Here is a 22,940-nt window from a genome sequence, read left to right as displayed (position 1 = left end):
AACTTACTTCAGTTCTTTTTGATACTAGAGAGTCAGAGATAGTGAGCAGAACTGACTGATGAATTAGAAGATGACATTCAGAGTCTTGTGTCTTGTGGTAGTATGAAAAAACTGCGTCTCCTAGATGATAAAGCAAAGAACCATACTATTTCCTTGACTTCGCCTAAATAGCTGGAAAGGATGAAAAGAAGAGGAAGTTTTCAGTTTATCTTGTGGGTGTCTCCTTAGAGCTGTGGCTTCCAAGCAAATTATATTTGTCATTTTAAAAAGATGTAAATGTGCCCACATTTGTTTTGACGGGTGTTCCATAAACCTAAAAAATAGTATATGTAAAAACAAATCAAAAAGCAATGACTGATTTTGACTTGGTCTCTGCAGTGTTATTACCCATGGGAGTGTCATTTTCACAGGCTACAGTTACAGGAATGGTATCTGAGAAAATATGGTAGGCTGCAATCCAGAATTAAACTCCACATTCAGATTGCCATTCCTGGCCCTACATACCTAGGCTCACAGAGGAAACTTGTATTTTTTCCAAGTGGGAGACATATCTCTAGTTTTAATCTTTTGATTTTGAAAAAAAGGCACTTAGAACTCTACACATTCTTCTAAAATATGGACAGAGATATTCCCACAGCAGTCAGAAAAAAAAATCCTCAGAATTGCTTAATGGATACTGAAATATGTTACCATTTGATTTTTAATCTAGGTACACACAGTAACAAAAAGAGGCCCAGGGCTAGCTCTGTGGCTCAGCAGTCTCTTAGACTGCAGATCATGAAAATGACACTGATGACATATTAGAGGCTTAGGGGAAAGAATTCAGTCTTTCTGGCATGCAGGGTAAAGATCACAGGCCAAAGTCAACTTTAGCACAAACAATGAAACTCTATGGAGTTCACTGGATCTTGCAGCCATTTATGTCAGGGCTAAATGTGACCTTTTAGTCTAGATGCTTGCAACTTATAGTAGCATGAGTGTTTATTTCATCAGGAGCGTGTGGGATAAAAGTTGGATACAAAACAAATGACATTAAGCACACAATTTATTTGGTGATTATTTGCACCTGCTGCTATTCTTTTTTACAAATGGGTCTGAGCCCAAATGGAGCATAATAATTGGGCCTAAGTCCAGTTGTGTATACAGATAATTCAAAGCCATTTCCCTTCATGCTCAAATATATGGATAAGGGGTGTGTAAGAATAAGTAGAAAATTAAGGCTATTATTTACAAACATTGCAGCAGTAATACTTAGAATCCAGGATCCTTTCGGCTCAACGTTCACAACTCCAAGGCCATGTGTTGTGATTGTTATATGTAGTAAAGGGGGGATAAAAATCCATTCTCATGGCAGTAGGGCTTAACAGCTTAATGTTCCCCACAGCTTTAGTGCTCCTGGGAGTTTTGGGATGACCAACCTGCTAGGAGGACTGGGCAGGACTATAGACTGTGTTACTCTAAACAGGGTAAGACATATCAGCTACTCTTGTGAACTTCTTTTGTGTTTGTGTGTGGAGGTTCCCCCTCTCAAGTGCACAGTGTAGTTTCAGTAGAGAAGTTTCAATACAGAAATTTGTCAAGAAAAACAGTGGAGCTCCCAAACAGTTCTAAGGTGCAGCAATGGTAAGGGCAAATTTGCCTGTGCAAGTAGCTGGGAGGGAAAGCGTAAGGCTGGTTTTTTTTTTGTTGTTGTTTTTTTTGTTTTGTTTTGTTTTTTTGTTTTTTTGCAATGCCTATTTCTGAATCCTTTTTGTTTGGAATTCACCTTGGGAGTATGCACACACAGATGTACCTTTGCTTCCTATTCTCATTTACAAAAATAAAACAAAGCTAAATTTAAATGTTGTGTGGTTATTTATCTGCTGAATTGAAGGTATGGTCTTATCCTTTTATAGGCATCTCAGTTATTCCTTGGAGATTATTTCATTAGCACAGATATAATAAAAAAAAAGGTGATTATTACAAATAGAACAAGAAGTAGATAAATAAACATCTGCGTATGTGAGCATAAATAAGATTAAAATACTTGTAAATTTATGTTTCCAAAATGCTACTGACAACTTGAACTTTATCTATGCATCCTCTGGATCTATCTCCACATCTGCAGTGCAGTCTCTGGAGCTGCCCCGTCCCCTGACACCTGGCACCCCAAGAGCAAGGCCTTAAAATGGGCCCACCATGGCTCTTCTACTCCTGGGTTGAGCTCATTTGTCTCATGAATTGACATCAAATAACACAACACAGTGCCTCGTGGGAGGTCACCTTACAGGCCAGGATGAGCCAAGACCCTTGAAACATAAATCTGAGATCCATTTTGAGAAGCTTTGGTGTTATGCCAGAATTTATGCCATATCTAAGTGTCATTATGTCAGGCAAGAAGTGCTCGCCAGCATTACTTTTGAAGCTCCTCCTAGTCTACCTGATTCATCCCAGCATTGGATAATATGTTGGTAAGAGTTCACCGTTCTTTCCCCCTGAAAAGAAACTTATAAAACATGCTGAGCTATTTTTCATGATCAAATCAGTCTGGGCTATTTTCAGTGACCAAAATAGAAACCATTGAAAGCTTGTGTATCATAATGAAAATGCTAACAGCATCAGAATCATTGATACTAATGCACGAGGACTTCAATTTACTTAAGCGTTGGTAACATACAATCCAAGTTCCATCAGATTTTAAAGAATAAACTGCAGCTTTTATCTAGTGGGTCTTTTGAGCACCAACGAGGAGTAAATGATTTGATTTTGTAAGCTCAGAGGATTTGTCAGCTGCCTCATAAGTATAATTCTGGCTCTTCATATTCCTGCTGCTTCTAATTTAGCAGGACAGGCTCATAATTGAAGCAAATTAACTATTTACACTTGCCACTTCTACCAGGGGAAGAGGACACATCAGCAGGAAGGAATGAGTAGGAAATTAAATTCTTCACACTTGTGTCAGATCTGCCCTTATATAAACACATTAACAGTAATTTCATGAGGCATCAAACATAGGAATAAATACTGAAGGATAAAATAATGAGGAGTTGCAATTGAGCTAACCGTTGCTGCTAATATTACTGTGTGTGAATTAAGGAGCCTGAAAGAAGGCATATGTTACCAGCACTCATACAGTTGCTTTCCCTGCTTTATCTGATCTTTAATTTTGGAGTCTCTTAGGTGGATCCGTCCTTGCTGGTGCAAGGCCATTGAAACATTTAAGTAAATCCACAGAAACACATGCACTCACATACACACACATAAGTACACATTAAACTGTTCATATAAAGCCAACTCCATTCCTGCTAGAATTCCAGTTAAATTACTGAAGTTGCACTAGAGATTAATTTTGTTGAACGTTGAATAGACTTTGAATTCCATTTTTAGTATAATAGCACATTTATTAAGGTTTTTGGCTGAAGTTTTAAAGTTACACTAATGTAAACAAGAACATTTTGTTTGTAATTTGCCACTTATATTACTGCTTTACGAGGTCTTCAATTAGAAACTTAAGGCTCATTTAGTACACATACATCTGGTACTGATTTAAAATGACTCTCCTTTTTCATCTAATGACAGAAAATGACCTAAGTAGCCTTTTTACCTAGTTTGAACCAGCATTCTGTCTGAAAGCCACAGGCTCAACCATTTAGCATACTGAACCCTCCTCCCTGGGGCCTGTTTTTCTCCCCTTTGCAGTAAAAATGTGTGCAAAGGGCAATGATGTACATAAATAAGCTATAAAAAGGGGATGCACAGAAGAATAGTACTGACTAAGGAGAAAATGATGTTCATGATAGTAAGACAGGAACTAGAAAAGTAACTGAAAATATCCCTATTCTATGGCTACGACACCTAGAATTTCTCCCAGCATGTTACTGCTACTGCTGCTTTCTATCCACAGCTTTACCCAAATTAAAATTTGAGAAGAAACTACAACAAAGTACAACATCACTTCTACAGTCCCTTCAATTCATAGATACCATTTTGTATAAAGGTTTGGACAAATAAATCACAGATTCACACTGCTATTTGAAAATAGTCCTCAGAAATTAATGGAAGTAGTTATGGCATGTGACACAAAAATGCAAATATCTTCACAGGGTAAAAAAGAGCAAAAGTATACTGATACCAGCTTAGATCTAATAAATTGCAATAGTTCCACGGTAAGCCAATCACTGTGTGACATATTTTAAGTATAAATCGCTCTCAACTTCATCAAGGCACCCAGAACAACACAGTTCATAATAACTGCTTTTTCATTATTCAAATCCTATTTTCTCAAACAACATTTTCCTATTTTCTTCACAGTCTGAGAAACATATGTGGCTCTTGCAGAAACCCTTTATAACTACAGTCTAATATGTCAGGTTAGCAAATTATTTCTTTAACAAAGGCTTATGCTGCCCTTAGGTCATTACTGTACTGAGTTTCAACACCTTTATTTATTCTGTAGTCCATCTGCAGGGGTAGACAAGGATTTCTATGCTAGCTAGAAAAAGCTAGCTCAGGTCATAGAAGAGTGAAGGTTTCATTCTGGCATAAAAATACAAGGTTATTCTTCTTTCTCAATAGCTGCATTATGACTCATTTATATTTAGTATTTAAATAGTTAAAGAAGTTCCAATTCAGGAAACATAATTTGGAAACACAATTCTATTTAAATCGCAGAATATGCATTTGCTTCCAAAACATAAAAGCCAGAACTTTTATGGTAATTGATTTTTTTTTCAGCAAGTATAATTCATAAATAAAGTATTTCTCTAATGATGTTATTGTTTTTTTAGTTACCTACTGAATTTCTGTAGCTTATTCAATGTCAAATTCCAAATACCGCATTCATTAGTATTTTGAGTTCAATTCAAAACCAGAGACACAGGTTTCGTTAACAGTTACTAATGCTATACATCTGAAAAATTAGACCTTTAAAATACAGGCTATCTAGTCAGTTAAGATGTCTTGTAATCATTACTTTGTACTATTAGATCTCTAATGGAATAAAGAATGAGTTTAAATTTATTCCAGAAAATGGGATTGCCATTTTTTTGGAAATAGGGACTATCTTTTATTCTCTTTCTACAGAGCTCAATTTAAAAAGGTCTGATGATAATGAACTGGCAAAATGAGTCAAAGAGCAACAAAGATGTACTAACACAAACTCTTGAAATAATTGGTTTTAAAATCTAGTTTTATTCATTTTTTTTCATGTATGTGTTATATGGATTCCACAACACATCATTCTGCTGTGTTCCAACTTAAATTAAGGACAACAGAGATAAGAATAATAAATTTTGTTAAGCTGTTCCAGTTACGTTCAGTTATTACTGTCAATCCTGAATAGAAAATTCAAATAAAAGCTGAACTTTTAAATGCACTTTTCTTAAGTTAGATTCTACAGAAAGACTGGCAATTTTTTCCACAATACTACTAAAATGTCAGATTCAATGAAAATTGTATAATGTAGTCTTTTAGTTTTATCTCTATTATATCATCCTTGACCATTATGCATGAAGTGAAATCTTCTGCTTTGTAAGCAGAGAAAAGATTGTGGAAGGAAAAATAGTGATCGCTGTGACAGCAACATATTTAGGGTCATTGTGAAAAGCTGGAGAAAAATAAGAGCAAGATTTGGCTAATATTTTGTGTGTGTGTGTTATCACTAGAGAGCTGAATAGAGAAGAAATAGCATCAAAATATCTTGCTCGTGAAGTTAACCAAAAGCATACTCAGAACTTTTTCTGAAAGTGAATATCTACTATCATGTTGCCAAAAATTAATGATCAGATAAGAAAGAACCTCTGTACTAGGAAGGTCTAAACTGCCTGTCTGATCAAGGATGTAATCTTGTCCTTTGTTGGACATATTAAAAAAGGCAGAAGGAAGATGCACTACAACAGAATAACCGTAACCATAGAATCATAGAATCATTGACATTGGAAAAGACATACAAGATCATCAAGTCCAACTATCAACCTGATTTACAGAGTTCCATCAACTAAATCATGCACCTGCAGTGCCAGGCCAAGTGATGTGTTTAATCCCTGGACCCAGAAAGCTACCTTTTCTCCAGCTAGGCCTTTGACGTGCTGACTTTACTGTACAAAACATTCCAGATAGAGTATGCTTTTTTTTTTGGTTAACTGCCAAATACTGATTCTTATCACACTTTTTCTTTAGCAGGGAACTAGATGCACATATACCATCTAGGTTTTTTTTGTGAAGAAAACCTGTTTCTTTAAGCTCAAATGATTTTACCTACAAAAAATATTTTCCTTTCTATTGTTAGTCATATAAACTATAATTTGTTAAGTAATGATGATATTCTCAGAATGAATGAATGAGATGCACTTTTGCCCCAGTACTCCCAGCACTTTTGCCTTTACCTATGTCTCCTGCAGCCAAAACAACTACCATTCAGCATATCCTTTCTCTCCAGATCTGTATCTTTAAGTTCCCATTTCTTTATTTATCCAATCCATTCTACTTTCAGTTAGTAAAAATGCAACCAGTAACAACAGAAAATTAATGGTATGCTAAACCATGAATGGTATTTATCATCTGACCTCACTGTAAACCCACAAATGCTGTTAGCAATCCAGTTACTCACTTTTATCTGGGATCTGACTGACTCAGAAAGGTTTCTGCAAAGCTTCAGAACCAGCTTTGCTGAACTCAATGCAGAACCAAAGCCTGTCCATGGAGGAAAGAAAAAACTATGGCATGTTATTTGCACAGCCCACAAAAATGTCTAAATCCATCTGGAAAAATCCAGGTGTATTGGGGAAAAACTGACAGCTCCAATATGTGTCTCCTTCCACTGTACAGGAATATATTTATCTGTGGCAATGCCCACCCTACACCACACTGTCATAGACAGGGCAATGCTGTCCTGTCTGCCTTGTCCAGGAATATCAGGCCCACTGATTTCAGCATAAAAGACTGATATAGCACATATTCAAGTTTCATCCCAGCAAACAAAAGAAGCTGTTCTTAGATGACCCAGATAACATTTTTTTGAAAGAAGCCCTCTGAGCTACTGCACATACTGTACCTGTTTTTGTTCTTCTCCTAAGCCATCCCACATTGAAGCTACAATTTTAGAGACTTCACCAAAAGTAGCATTGGGGTTTTGGCCCTTGATGGCTGCTTGAGTGTCTCGGAAGAATAATGCATACGCAGACACAGGCTTTTGTGGCTCATTGGGGTCCTTCTTCTTCTTCTTTTTGGGAGTTTTGGGTTTCTTTCCCATATCTGAAGCAGGTCTCTTCTCTCCTCCATTAACCTGCAACATAAAAATAGAGAAGTACTTTAAGAAAAGTCAACTTAATTTAGTGTACTGTTCATCATCAGGAGTCCGATGTATGAGAAGGTAAAGAGCATGGAAGTCACAAATGACCAGATATGACTTTCATAGCATGCTTTTTTTATTTTTATTTTTGGAGAATGTATTTCAAATGACTAAACACAACACAAGTATTCAAATCAGAACTGCATGAGAACTGCTGGATATCCTTGATCTGAGCAAAAGCTTTTTTTTAAATTTTTTAATTTTTTTTAATATTGTATACCTCACTGTGTGGGGTCCAATAGCACCCAGGTGACTACAGTGAACAGCCCTGGTCACTGTGGCTCATTAAACAAGAGAACAATGTGATGCTACAATTATAAAATGAAGGTGATTGCTTTCTAGCCATTACTTTATAACACTATAGTAGATACTCCGTATCTTTAATGAAAAGTTAATGGCCGTGGAGCTTTTTAGAAAAAATATGGAAGATTAGAAATAGTGTGTTAACCATTATTAATTTATCCAACTTTTAGTGTCTTGGTGTTATTTCATTCAATAGGGTACACAAAACTACCAGCTAAATGATAGTTCAAACTATCAATTAAATTGTAATTTACTAGGTCTCCCTTGTTAATTTGGCAGCATCATTCTAAAGTCTTCAGGCAGTTTTGTGCAAACTCTGTGAACAAGGATACCTGACAATAACTGCAGTTACAGTTGAAGTTTTTATCTTTATTATTTGGCAAGATTTTCCTCGTTTTAAAGTATTTTTGTCTCAGTAAGACTTAAAGTTTCTTTGTATATTAGGATACCACACTGCTTCTTAATCTAGGTGATATGCTGCAGAAACTTGTGCATGAAGACTGCTGGCTAACTGTTCCAAGAACAGCTCTAAAATCTTATTCTCCAACTGGAACAATCAAGAGTATTCAAAAACCCACTGTTAAAAAAAGAGTACTCACATGGGAAATTCTGTTTGTCTTATATGAAAATAACTACATAAAAAGAATACCAGAATTTCAATACTAATAACCTTGCAAATGGCTGAGATGATGGCCTGCCTTATGCTCTCATCAGTCTATCAGCTTCACAGGCCCCACTTCTAACCACCAAAGCAGAGACAGATGGGAAATAAAATAAAAAACATATACTCTGCTAGGCATAGACTTGTGCCTCAAAATCCCTGGAGGTGTAGTTAGCTCATGGTAATCCACCTCCTGTCATGGCTTATTGCTTAATTATGGTGATGTATTTAACTTATTTATCACAAGGAAGCAATAATCTTTCACTTTAAAGAAGTGTACATTAACCATGTTGCACACATAATAGATCAGAAGAATATCTAGTGTAGGATTTAAAACTATCAAGTAAGGCACATCGTTGATATCTAAATGTCCCTTGAGAAGCTGGAAAATGTCTATAAGCATATTTAAAATAAACTGCAATAGTACCAAAGCCTTTAATGGAGCTAAGAGAGCTGTTTTACGCACACTATCTTGCAGTAATCGCTGTAGTTTAAAATAGATTTTAATCAAGCACCATCTGCATAATAGGCTGAACAGACAGCATAGAATTCTACTTATAACTCTTATCATATAAAGTAAATATTGTAAAACTTGTACCACATAAAGAGAATATGCTGCAGTAGTTCTTTAGTAATCATGTTTCTGTTGGTTAATTCTTGCTACTTGCAGTCCTCTCACTATCTTTCCTCTAAACAACATTGTAGGAAATTCTCCCCTAAGTGATAGTCAAATGAACATGGAAGAAAACCCTTTTTTCCATCTATGAAGAAATGCATATTTTCAAACCAATAATGCTTCTAGAATTTCACATGTATACTTGGCATTAAACAAAGGGGTGCTCAGCGACAGTAAGAAAAAGAACAAAAACTACATAACCGTAATCATCCAATTCTATTTGGCTGGAATAAAGCATGTGTTAAGAGACCACTTCGTTTAGAATGTTCTTGCTGTTATTTACAACTACTGTCTTCTATGTTCTACATTTTTTCTTCTTCTAAACATAGTCCCACACATTACATTAAGAATAACTAAGGAGATAATTACATCAGTTTGTAAAGACTCCTCCTAATGGCATTTGGAATATGTACATTAAGCTGAAATGGTCATTTCCTACATGCACAGAAATCAATGGATCAATAGGAATACAATCATATTTCTATTCCAAATGTTCATCTTGTTCATACCTTCTGTCAATCCCTTTTATAAATTTATGCAAACATAAACAGGGCATTGACATTTCTTTGATTTTTTTTTCTCTAGATGGATATAGATATAGACATTAGGGATTTCTCTACCAAATCTGCTTGTCCTTCATATGTAAAGCTGGGCATTTAGCTGATATAAAATAACAGAGGTCATCTGACATTGAGATGATGGAGACCCATTCAATTTGAAAATATACATTGTCTTTTTGACCAGTGTTGGTGCATCAGCAAACATCTGCTGCTGGTTGAATGGGAGAATTGTCACCGGTGTTATTAATAAAAATGTGAATTCAGAGTGACTGCTTTTTACAGAGTTCTTATAGCAGGAGAATTTTACTGACTCAATGGAGCTGCCTAAATCTGGTGGGATACAGTAGCTTCTACAGGACTACAACATGTGCACTCATATTAAAGACTGAATAACGAGTTCAAGCCCTGAGCTATCAAGTAATATTAAATCTTACATCTACATGGCAGTTTATAAAATATGAGAAAACTCCAAAATCAAAGTTAAGGACAGAAGTTCTCATGAAAGAGAATGGCCATTCTACCTCCTCCTATGCTCATCAGTATCTTCTTTCACTGGGAAGAGAATTTATAGAGCGAGAAGAAACCTCACATATTATTCTAACATAGCTCTGAGAAAATTTATTGCTAGTGTGGCTGTGGAAAAAGATCACCATAGAAAAGTTTATCCTAAGTATCCATATCCATTCACTGGCAGCTTCCAGGGAGAGAGGTGTAACGGAAAGATAGACAGTGGAGGGTTTTAAATCATAAACTACAACATTATGCTAGTTTTTTATGTTGATTATTCCAAAACTCTTGTATTTTATGAAAGGAACTACACTGAAACTATTGTATCAGGTCCAACTATGGCCAACTTCAGGTATTTTCAGGAAGATGTAAGAAATCCTATAGAAGGCAGGTACAGTACAGTGTGCCTGCCTTTAAGCTTATAATTTAGTCCTCGTTAGTTGAAGACTAGTTTACACACTTTATCATTATTAACCACGTTTAATACTAGAAATAACAACTATTGAATAATTTTAAAGCAATGTATCAACTTCTGTACACTGAGTTGTTCTTCTTAGTTGTGTTCTGTATATTTTCTCATCTTTATCTTCTTAAATTTAGCATGAGAATGTTTTAAAGAGAATTTCCTAAATAACATGGCTTGTTAAAAAGTTGAACACTGTATGATCTGGCTTCCACAGAGAAAAGATCAAGTTTTAGTTGGTCTGCAGCAGTCATTATTTTTCTACTAGAAATACTATCTTCATATGCATACTGACTGCACGAAACCCCAATTCTATACTCCTGGCAGAATGAAATGCTGCAGTGAAAAAGGACATCAGAAATGCGCGTTAAATATATTAAGAATTTAATAAATAAGAAACAAAAAAAGTTTTAATTTTAGATTGGGTGTTTTCTCCAGAATTTTGAAGCAACCCATGCACTTCCACCAACATATAAAAAATAACAGAAAAGAAACGGGAGTAGCAAATAAATTATTCTGAAAAAGTAATGGCTGCTTGGAATTATTTTTACATAGCTGTATTCTAAGATCTCCCTCAGTAACAAAGTGCTCATTTAAAATGTATGAATTATTCAGTAATTTTTGAAAACTGAAGTTTGTGAAATTAGGGGAAAGTCCTGAAATAAAACTTTAAATCTGAATTTATTTAAAATGTAGTAAAACATATGTCTCCAATTACATGATTATTTTATAGCTGGAGGCATGGAAAACAATACAATTTGAAAACAAATCAGAATTACAATTCTTGACTCGATTATACCTCCTCAGTGGCTTACGTGTTTCCCTCATGCTTCTCTCAAGTCTGCAAATTTTCCCCACAAGATATGGCCACGGTACAACATTTTCACTACTGCATAACGACTTCCATTTTGCAGTCAATATCAAAAAGAACTAAGAGGTTTTCAGTTACCATATGTTCTATACCTGATTTATTGGATGGCATTGTACTGTCTTGGCTTTTTTTAATCTCATCTTAAGTCTGCAAAATTCAGATAATATACTTTTTTATTTTGGGGTACATTTTCAGGACTTGGGCAATTTTGGGAGGATTTTATATGCAAGCTGTTAAATAAGTCACCATTTATTATTTAAATAAAGGAAACTATTATTTGAATGGCAATTATTACTTTTAAACCAGTAGCAATACAAAAAGGAAGCTTAAACATGTCATGCTGGAGTGTCAGCACCTCCAAATTCATAAATATATAATGGGTCTTCAATTTTTCAAGGTAAGATCTTCAAAGTTTGTAGAGGATATTTCTGTTCTGGTTGCTATGATGTTCTGTTTACTCACCCTATGACCAAATTGCAAAGACTAGCATATTGTACACACAGTTCATACTTTTTATAGCAGTAACTTGATCTTTAACTGGGAACAAACATCCATTCTATGCAAGTGAGAAAATTCAACCTTTATATTGAAGTCCTAAAGGAATGGTTATCCTTTAATATTTTACAGGATTCCAGTTTGCTCTCACAAAGGAGAATGATGTCATTTACTCAAACTGCCTGAAGAATTGACTGGAAACTACAAGTTCTGTATTCATAACCCTTTAGTTCACTTTAGTTAACCACCAACAATGTATAAAGTATCACCTTAATAACTGTGGCCATATGATTCATTTAGCAGGTCCTAAAAATATCCACCATTTACACAGTAATCCTAGCATCTAAGCCTACCTTAGAGCTATCTTCTCCTTCATCTTCATGGACTGAACTGGATGGTGAAGGAGTTGCAGATTTGCTTCCAGGTGGAGAGGGTGAGTTGTGAGGAACATTGTTTCCACCCATATTCAAACCAAGCTGTGCACTGAGCTGGGACTGGTTAATAGTAGTCAGCTGCCCGTGCTGCATCATTCCTGGCTGCCTAACATCTGCAGGTTGAACCCTTGGCCTCATGGTTGCCATCTGAGGATGGGAACTATACTGGGCTCCTTCTGTATTCCGTAAATCTTGCATCTACAAGAGGAAAAAAACTGTATTAAGCATACCACTAATAAAGTGTCCTGTTCTTTTAGACCTCTGTTGGCCTGATCGGCTATATAAGTCTTAAAAGAAATGATATGTACTCAAATAAACATATAAATATGGAAATATAACTGGAAATAAGCAGAATAGAATATGACTGTAATTTGAATAACACTGACTATTACAAACTATTCAGGCTGTAGCCTCAACCTGTGGGAATAGCAAAAAGTACTGAAAGCTTGTTTCTTTTTATGAGGAGCAAAAACGCACTGCTTTCTGTAACTGCATTCAGAGTATTTCAGAAATGCTAACAAATGGGGGCAGGTTTGCATTCTGAAGTTTAGAGCCAGATCAGAAAATTAATATCCTCAAAATTCAAGGCTATTTTCAGATCCTACTTTTCTTCTTAAGATTTGTGTGTATTTGAGCTGTGAATTTGGAAGCTGGAGTTTTCAGAATTGGAATATCTAGTATTAAATACAAAACTATTATTCCTGGTGCTGCCCAATGAGATACTGGATATTTAAGGTTTCAGACTGACAGAAAGGATCCACTGATAGACTGATTAAATGAATTCTGAGTTGATTTTCTGCTGAGAAATATATGAACAGAAAGCTCAGAAGTTACAGGATTGACAAATGAATCCATTGTGCTATGTGGGTCACTGCTTTCCAGCATTAACAAGACATACTATTTTAATTCAAGCAACAAATACATTCTCTGCAAGGATAAGAATTTAAAGCGTTGGAGGATGAAACTCCTTGCTAGTCCAGAGGTCAAATGTACCACACATACACACACACACACAACAACAGATCCTCCATAATATCTTTTCAGAATACTCATACCAAATCGTGACAAAAGACAAAGAGTATCAAGAAGCTCAGATTTAAGCTAAGGTGTTAGGTGGGTGATATAAAATTGAATTGTCAATTCAAAGCTGAAATGAAGTAGATATAGTTGTCATTCAGTGCATCAGACAAACATGCCGTAAGTATCGAGTGGAATCTGACAGCAACTACTATTGTATAAATTCCATTGTGATAAGGACACACGTTAATGGTTCAACGTATTAACATAACCACATTTATCTACTGACAGAGTTTGTTAGACTTGTTATCCAAAACATCTAAGGATGGCTCTGTTCTTCTTTAACTTTGAAGACCTTGTGAGTTCCATAACCTGTTTCTGTAACCTATCTGTTTCTTGTACACACTCTCCTATATATCAGAGGAATCTATAAGATACCCCACAACCAGTAAGGCACAGAAAAAGGAAAGATAAACCTGTAACTTTACTTTTTCTCTCATTAGTAAGAAATCACAGTTTCTGGGAGATATTTTATGAGCTTGGAGATTGATTTTTGTAAGGCTGACTGGCTGGCAGTAAATTAAACTTATAATAGCATTAGTTCTGGAATAGTAACCACTTTAAATGCACATGTATCTCTAAGAAGTATTTGGAATACATTCTGCAAACATAATTATACCTGTATTTATATTGCTTTAGAAATTAATAGCTTTTGGTAAAAAGGGGTTATCTATACAAATATGTTCAAGTTTGCTTAATGAATACTGTAGCAGCAGAGGAAAGGAGTCAGAGCAGTGTATGAAATCAATTGAAGGTTGGAATCTGAATCCTGACAGACATTCATATGTTTAAAGATCTCAACTGAGTGTTCCCTTTTCTGCAGTACCAGCTCCCCTTCAAACGTATTAGCCTTGAAAGCTATCGCTATCACTGCCTCTGGCACACAGTCTACGCCAAAAGCAGTTGTGCCATAAAGCTCTAACCACTGGTTGGCCCTACCTCCCCCAGCCCAGCTGTGTCACTGAGCAGCAAGCAGTTGGTGTAGCATGAGCAGGGAGTTAGGCTGCCCCCAGGCCCTCTCCAAAAGGTGTTCACCAGATGCCATGTGGCCTGGTGCCCCTAAAGCCTCCTGCTCGCCCTGTCAGCTGCATGTGACACCCAGCACAGCCCAGAACCCTCCCACGGGATTTTGCATTATTGCCAGCAGGTTGAGGGAGGTGCTCCTTCCTCTCACTCTGCTCATCACTGAGGAGGCCACACCTGGAGCACTGTGTACAGTTCTGAGCTCCCCTGTTCAAGAGAAAACTGGACATATGGGAGTTGCTAGTGAAGGGCCGCGCACATGACTGAGGGACTGGAGATCCTCCCCTGTGAGGAGAAGCTGAGAGAACTGTGACTGTAAAAAAATAAGCTCAGGGGGATCTCTTCCATTCATAAAAATACCTGAAGGGAAGGTGCAAAGAAGATGGAGCCACGTCCTTTCAGTGGCACTTAGATTCAGGAGAAGAGGCAATGGGCACAAACTGGAAAAGGAGGTTCCCTCAGAACACCAGGCAGCACTTCTGTGCTGTGCAGAGGATGGAGCACTGGTAGAGGCTGCCCAGAGGCTGTGGAATCTCCTCCTTGGAGATCTTCAGCAGCCACCTGGACATGGGCCTGTGCACTCTGCTCTGGGTGCCCCTGCTGGAGCGGGGGTTGGGCCAGATAAACCCCGAAGTCCCTGCCACCTGCATCCATTCTGTGATGCTGTGGTTATGTGAGCTTATATCCAAATGATTTTATGAACTCTGGAGTAGAAACAAACATCATCTGAAACTCCTAACAACTATTTCAATCTTTTGAATGGATTTGCCAAGTATCCGTTCCATTGAAAGCAGACCAAAGGTTATAATTGTAATTACTTTTTTTCCCAAGCAAAATGCAATAAACTTGTTATTTTTCAAACACTCTCTCCTTTATTAAAATTTTTTTCTATGAACTTCAATTATTATCAGATAGATACTGCAGAGCATTCTGTGTTTGTCATCTTTAAAGCAACATATATTTTTAAATAGTCTGTGTTCAGTTTTAGTTTCAGCATTGAACAGACAGCTCCTTTTCAGATAACATGACACCAATTGGACAGTATTGGACATATCCCCATACAAAATATGTATGTGCCTATTTGTAAGGATCTGTCTCTTGAACTTTTAGATCAATACCAGGCAACCTTTACAGAACCAGGAGAAAGCAGCATGGAGACAGCTTGCTTAAAAGCACATGTTCCCTAAGCCAGAAGCCATCACCTAAGGGACCTGTCTCCAGAGAAGAGCAATACCTGGGAACATGCCAGTGACATCCATGAACTGAGCTGTGACCCTCAGCAAGGAGAATGCATGTGGCTCTGCATCTACAGATGAGATTTCTGTCTCACTTCTCTCCTGTACTGCAGAGCCTTCCCAAATCCTGATCCTTCCTCAAGTAACAAGGAGACTAAGAAAATGGAAATTTGAGTCAGAATGGGCAGCTGACCACAGTAACTGTGAAAAGTTACTATGTAATGCTGTGGAAAGCACCCGATCTTTAGGTTTCTAAAGAATCAACAGACTTCAGTAACAGTCCAGCCAATGAAAACCACATACTTCCATTGCTGCTGTGCTATGACTTATGCCCTGTCCCTAAACACTGTGATGACCTCTCCTCAGTGAGAACAGTGGCACTGATCACACACATTATCTGTCTGCATTGCAAGCTGAGTATGACCAATTTGATACAAAGTACTTCAAAATCAGAAGCTTCCTATTGCTTGTTCCAGATGGAGCCCACCGCAGTGTGGCTGTGCTAGAGCCATATCCAATATGCAGAAACAATATTGCAAACACACTCCACTGAATGCAAAGACTAAGACAAATCTTGCCTGATGGCAGAATGCCAAAGAGGAGAACAAAGTCAAAGAATTTGTGAGCTGCAGAGGATAAGGATAGTCTTAAAATGATGCCTTTGACGGCCTGTCTGATGAGGTAATAACGATAATATTTGGCACCTTAACATCATTCTCCATCTGTCAATTCCACGATGCTTCACAACTTGCTTTATACTCATCTTTAGAATGTGTCTCATTTTATTTTGGCTTTACTAATGTGGAAGCTATGACACAGTTGCTTTCACGGCTATATCTATTTTTTTTTTCCATCTGCGTTTTGCTTATAAACAGAAACCAAGCATCTATCTATGCAAGTGTTTGACTATGAGTTAAAAAACATTGTAAGAGTATCCAGTTTTGAGACGTGTACCATAACCCACCTAATAGGAACGTAGTTAGTGCACTATCACAACAATCCGTTTGTTGTCTGTCTGAAAACAATGCCCTGCTCAGAGCTTGTATAAGGTAGTAAGAGTAAAACTAAAATGCATTAAACATCAGACCACTGTTTTCTCCATCAGCTTAAAATAATAATTATAAAAGTGTGCTATGCAGAATATGGCAATGTCATCCTCACACAGAATCATCTCACTGTGGGACAATATGAAAACAGTACCCTAATCACAGAATCAAGGAAAAGAGTACTAGAAGGGACCTTAAAAGGTTATTTAGTCCAACACTTTATCTCACAGCAGGATTAGTTATACCTAAATCATTTCTGACAGATGTTTGTCTAACCTCTTCATAACCTCCCAAGGCAATTCTTGTGCTTAACTATCCTTACAGTGGAAAGGGCTTTTTTTCTGTAATGTCTCACCTAAATCTCCTTTGTTGTAATTTAAACCTACTACTTTTTACTATACTCCCAGTGGACATGAGGAATGTTTTTCCCCTTATTTACAGAAAAGCTGTACACACTGGAAAGCTATTATGAATTTCCTTTCAGTTTTCTCTTCTTTAGACAAAACAACCAAACCTGAAGATTGAAAGACTTTTTTTCATATGCTGTGTTTTCTACACCTTTGATCATTCTTCCTGCTGTCCTCTGGACTATGTTCAATGGTCTTTGTCTTTCTCGAAATACTGTGCTGCAAACTCCACAAAATACACATATTTTTATCTGACAAAGCTTTCAGATTGAATCCTTCAAGTCTCTCACAGAGTCTAGGATAAAGCATTAAAAAAAATCTCTAATAATCTGTCTTCCTGATGTAAGCTGGTTATTCATGCAAGATGCAAAGAGAGTCAAATGTCAGGACCCTTAACTAACAACCTTGGCTGGCTTTGGGAAGGAAAGAAGTTTTTTCTAGGAAGCATTAGTCAAGCAGTTTCAATCAGAATGTGATGTTAGCAAAATAATTTCTATGTAATTTTTCTTGTTATAATTAGGAACTATGATGCAATCTCTCTCTCAAAAGCTGTGAGATTCCAAATTGTTCCTCCTTACTTAAATGCATTTATAAGAAGTGTAATCCTTAACTGAAATAAAAAAGAGAAGTTGCCATAACAGAATGAAGTACATATGACAGGTCTAAATATATACAAGAAATGCTAGGGATTATAGACTAGAAATGAACACATTAAAACTGAAGTAGAAAGGCTTACTCTCTGAAGTAAATAAAGATCATATATCTCACTACCCTGAGAAATTCACAGCAAACACAGTAGACATTATTCCAGCACCAGGTGTTATGGGAATTTCTGCTTAGTTTTTATACAAGGTAGGACAACATAGATTTTCTCATGGGCATGGTAGAAGTGGCTGATGGTCATCTACTTCTTGTCTAGGAGTTAAGTGTACACCAAAGAGAAATACTATTGTGAGAAATATTACTGCATACTATTTTGATGCTGTGTGTTACAGTTTAACCCAGTGGGCAGCTCAGCACCACACTGCTATTCACTCAATCCCCTCAGTGGAATGGGGGAGAGAATCAGAAAAAATTAAAATTCCTAGGTTGAGCTAAAGACAGTTTAATAGTACAGAAAAGGAAAGGTTAATAATAATAATCAATAATAATAATAAAAGAATATAGAAAGCAAGCGATGTACAATGCAATTGCTCACCACTATTTGACTGATACCCAGAGAGACCCCAAGCAGCAGCTATACTGCCTGCCAGCTCCCCCATTCTATTGTTCTGCATGACACCATATGGTGTGAGGTATCTCACTGGCCAGTTTGAGTCAGCTGTCCTAGTTCTTTCCCCTCCCATATCCTTGTGTACCTCCTTTCTGGCAGGGCATTTTGAGTAGCAGAAAACTCCTTGGTTGAGCATAAGAACTGCTCAGCAGTAACAAAACACTGGTGTGCTATCAACTTAATTCTCATCCTCAATCCAAAACACAGCACCATATCAACTACTAGTAGAAAAATTAATTATTTCCTTTCTGAATATAGGACAGTACAGTACAATTAATTAATTCAAGCAAAGATTTTGGGAGAAAAACCCAGGGTCTCTTGAAGTTTTACCTATGACAATATCCACAGTATTGTGAGAAGAGCAATAACCTTCACCCTAACCCTAAGTCTTCTTCACTAATGTCATTCATCTTTGTCATCATACAGGTAGAAAGTTCATAAAAAGTAATGAATTTCCTTAAAAATTTTACAGCTTTTATTACATGGTTTGTCTTCTATTATAAACTAATGAATGTCTGTGAGATGTTTTCCAGTGACAAAGAGATCATTAAAAGAAAAAACAAAAACAAATTCCTCCATAATAGTATGTAGGGGATTTTTGAGAAGACATGTGAGCAATCCTTGCCATAAAGGTTGCTATTGTTTGAAAAGCAGGACAAGAACAGAACAGAAGCTGTAGAGCAGAAGAAAGGCATGTACCAGATAGAAGGAGAAGATGCGTGCTTGGGCTAGAGTAACAATTAGATGAAACAATTGAAACACACAGCAGCTTTGCTTAAAGTAACAACTAGATGAGACGATTGTAGCACACATAACAGGTGCACGATTGTATCCTGTGAACCAATCAGATGCTGTGATTATGCGTGGGCTATTTTCAGTGAATGCTGTAATCTAGAACGGTATAAACGTAAGCTGCTGTTAGAAATAAACTTAGGATCACCATTAACTGCATCAGTACCTGCAGATTACTTGGCCGCTGTCTGCCGCAATAGTAGAATCATTTCAGTTGGAAAGAACCCTTAAAGGTCATAGTAGTCCAACTAGTCCAGAAGAAGTCCAACTCCCCTGGAAGTAAAAGGGCCATCTGCAGCTAGATCAGGTTACTCAGAGCCTCATCCAGCCTGACTTCAAATGCCTCCACGGAGAGGGCATCCACCACATCTCTGGGCAACTTGTTTCAGTGCTTCACTAGCCTTCTTGTAAAAAAACATCTTCCTTACTCACAGTTTAAATCTCCCCTCTCTCTTTTAGTTTAAAACCCTTTCCCCTTGTTCTGTCACAACAGACTCTGCTAAGGAGTCTGTCTCCTTTCTTGTAGCCCCTCTTTTAGATGCTGAAAGGCCACAGAGGTCTTCTCAGGTCTTCTCCAGCCCAAAAAGCCCCAGCTCACTCGGCCTGACCTCATAGGGGAAGTGTTCCAACCCTTGAATCATTTTTGTGGCCCTCTTCTGAATGCACTCCAACAGGTCCATGTGTCTCCAGTACTGAGGACTCCACATCTGGATGCTGAACTCCAGGGGCCTCAAGACCTAGCATCTGGCTTTGCTGAATCTCAGTAAGTTCTCCTGCTTAAGCCTGTTTAAGTCTCTCTGGATAGCATCATGTCCCTCAGGCATGTTCACTGTACCTCTGTCTTGTCCTCTGCAAAGTTGCTGAGGGCACATTTGATCCCACTGTTATACTGACCCCTGAGGGACACCATTTGCCACTGATCTCCATCTGTATATTGAGCCACTGATCAGCCCTATTTGAATGTGATCTAACAGACAGTTCCTTGTCCATACAACAGTCCACATGCAAATGAAGAATATTGTGAGCGATCTTGTCAAAGGCCTTACTGAAGTCCAGATTATATCATTGGTTCTACCCATATCCAGTGATGCAGTTACACCATCATAGACTGGTCAGGCAGGACTTGCCCTTGGTGAAGTCATGCTGGTTGTCTTGTACCACTTCCCTCTCTTCCACGAGCCTTTGCATAGCTTCCAGGATGATCTGTTCCATAATCTTCCCCAGCACAGAGGTGAAGCTAACAGAGGTGAGGCCAGTTGGTCCCTGGGTCATCCTTTCTACTTGTCTTAAAAATGGGTGCCACACTGCCATTCCTGACTGACATTACTTTTCAAATATAATTGAGAGTGGCTTGATGAACATGCCAGTCAATTTCCTCAGGATTCTGGGATCAACTCATCAGGATGCATAGACTTATGGATGTTCATACTCCTCAGGTTGTTGTGAACCTGATCTTTGCTTACAGCAGAAGGGGCACTGCTTCCTCAGTCCCTACCTTCTGACCCATCCGCTTGAGGGCTGTGTGAAGAGTTGTCAGTGTAAACTGAGGCCAAAAAGTTGTTGATTAATTCTGACTCCTCCTTGTCTATTGTTACCAGCCTGCTTGTATTGCTCACTAGATAGCATATGCCCTCTGGACTTTACTTTTCCTATTGAAGCCTTTCTTATCCTTCTTTGCACCCCTTGCCAAGTCCAGTTCCAGTTGAGTCTTGGCCTTCCTGACTCCATCTCTATATAGCCTAGCAGCATCCCTATACTCCTCTTAGATTATGTGTCCCTGCTGCCACTGCCTGTGCATTTTCTTCTTCTCTCCAGTTTGACTAACCAGTTCAGCTATGCTGGTCTCCTGCCTTCTTTTCCTGACTTCCTACACCTAGGAATGGAAAACTCTTATATCATAAGGAAAGCTTCCATAAAGAACTGCCAGCTCTGCTCATCTCCCTTATCCTTGAGAGCAGTTTCCCAGGGAGTTTTCTTGGCCAGCTCTGTGAAGAGATGGAATTTTGCTTTCCAAAAATTTGGTATTCTGATTTTACTCTTTGTCCAAAATCCCTCAGGAGCATGAACTCCACTGCATTGTCACCACAGCCCAGACTTGATTCTGCTAGTAAAAGTTAAAAAATAATAGAAAAAGACAGCTTTAAGTGTGTGGATAGTTTTTCCATACACTGAAAAGGAACTGTGTTTGGGAGATGTTAACCATCCTTTATGGTGAAAATAAACAATTGAAGAAACAAAAAAACTCAATAACCTTTTTCAATTATCCAAATAAAATCAATATTCATCACAGATTTGGAGCTAAGTTTAACTTTAAGGTTGCCTAAAAATATGGAAATATTCATTCTATGCCAAAACTTTCACTCGGTTCATAATAATGGTAAACAGTAGTCATAGAATCACAAGGGTCATCAAGTCTGAATCCTGGCTCCACAAAGGACTACCCAAACTTCAAAAAATATTTCTGAGATTGTTGTTCAAACTCTTCATGAACTCCAGCAGGCTTGGTGCTGTGATACCCCATGGTTATTCATTGTATATCTGTAGTAAGATTTTAGATAAGTTTCAATTGAATTAAAAGCCAACCATACAGTTTCATGCATTGTTTCACAATGTGGTGATATTATTCAATGTGGCAATATAAAACTAGTTGAACTCGTGTATTTGTACAATAGAGAAGAACAAAAAGTGGACCCAATATTTAGAAATTTGAAATTTGACAAGTTAGGATTCACTGGTCAGAGCAGATACAGCTGTAACTGATGAGAATGTCCTGCCATGAACAAAAGTAGATCAAACCCTAATTTCCACAGATCCCTGCATACAGTAAAAGTAGAAATCGTATCTGTAACCAAGCCTTCCTTTTATGTATATAAAAGAATGACTGCTAAAGAAAGGTTTGTTATGATAGCTAAAGTAAAATGACCACAGAGAACCATTTAAAACACATTAAAAGGAATAACCCAAAGCACAGTCTAACAGAAAAAGAAAATGTGTGTTTTCATCATCTCATTTTTACAATTCTCTTCTGTATCAGCTAACTGTGTAATGAAAAACTGAGTTGTAAAGTAAGTGGGTATTTGGGAAATATTTTAGTTTTGTACACAAGTGCATTTTATATCCTATGCCAAGAGCATTTTCAGGACAAAATGAATGGGTCATTCAAAATTTTTGTTGATAGAAAAAACAGTCTAAAAATCAACCAGCAGAAATCTCACATGTAAAAAGAACCTGAAAGTAAAAAAAAACAACCAACCAACCAAACCAAACCAAACCAAACAAAACAAAACAAAAAAAAAAAAACCCTCAAACTATTAATTTTACTAATCTTACAAAAATCAATTTGTTAGAAATTAAACCACTTTTCGTTGCTTTATATATCATTCTTTCCGTAAGTGATCTTAATCTCCTTTAAAACAATTATATACTCAAAATTTGACTGCAAAATTTTATAGTGCAATCACATAATGACGAGAATGCAATAATATACGGTTTCTATATTTCTTGGTATACAGTTAATTTTGTGACTATTAACATTCTTTTCTACTTTATGTTTTAATATTCTTTGAGGCACACAGTACTAAGGTCTCAAAACTAATCATAAAAAACTACCGACTGCTATTCAATCTAATATAATAACCCTTTATTTAAAACAACCTCCAATAAATTTCATTATAAGAAGTTATTAAAAGGGTTAAAAACCTATTAAATGTCAAAGAATTTGCCTGACTCAAACTTCTAATAAAGAAACAGAATAGGCTTTCTTTCTGAATTATTTAAATCTTTACTGACT

At 37.1% G+C, this 22,940-nt stretch overlaps 1 protein-coding gene across 2 annotated transcripts in view; it reads right to left on the bottom strand.

Annotated features, from left to right (window-relative positions):
• The window catches only part of TOX (thymocyte selection associated high mobility group box), a 223,847-nt gene that overhangs the window by 29,916 nt on the left and 170,991 nt on the right, over positions 1-22,940 (bottom strand). The window contains exons 4-5 of one of the 2 annotated variants that reach the window (XM_065751909.1): positions 12,217-12,495; positions 7,031-7,261 (exon numbers count right to left, since the gene is read on the bottom strand). In XM_065751909.1, coding sequence (XP_065607981.1) covers positions 7,031-7,261; positions 12,217-12,495 — 510 coding nt within the window. The remainder of the gene's footprint in view (positions 1-7,030; positions 7,262-12,216; positions 12,496-22,940) is intronic. The other variant, XM_065751910.1, reaches the window with a different exon arrangement.

The sequence above is a fragment of the Cyrtonyx montezumae genome, unplaced genomic scaffold (genome assembly GCF_038088225.1).
Source record: "Cyrtonyx montezumae isolate F1298 unplaced genomic scaffold, pur_monq_1.0 scaffold_8, whole genome shotgun sequence".
Taxonomy (NCBI): Eukaryota; Metazoa; Chordata; class Aves; order Galliformes; family Odontophoridae; genus Cyrtonyx; species Cyrtonyx montezumae.
Note: the sequence above shows the minus strand (reverse complement) of the source record. Positions and strands in the feature narration are given on the sequence as shown.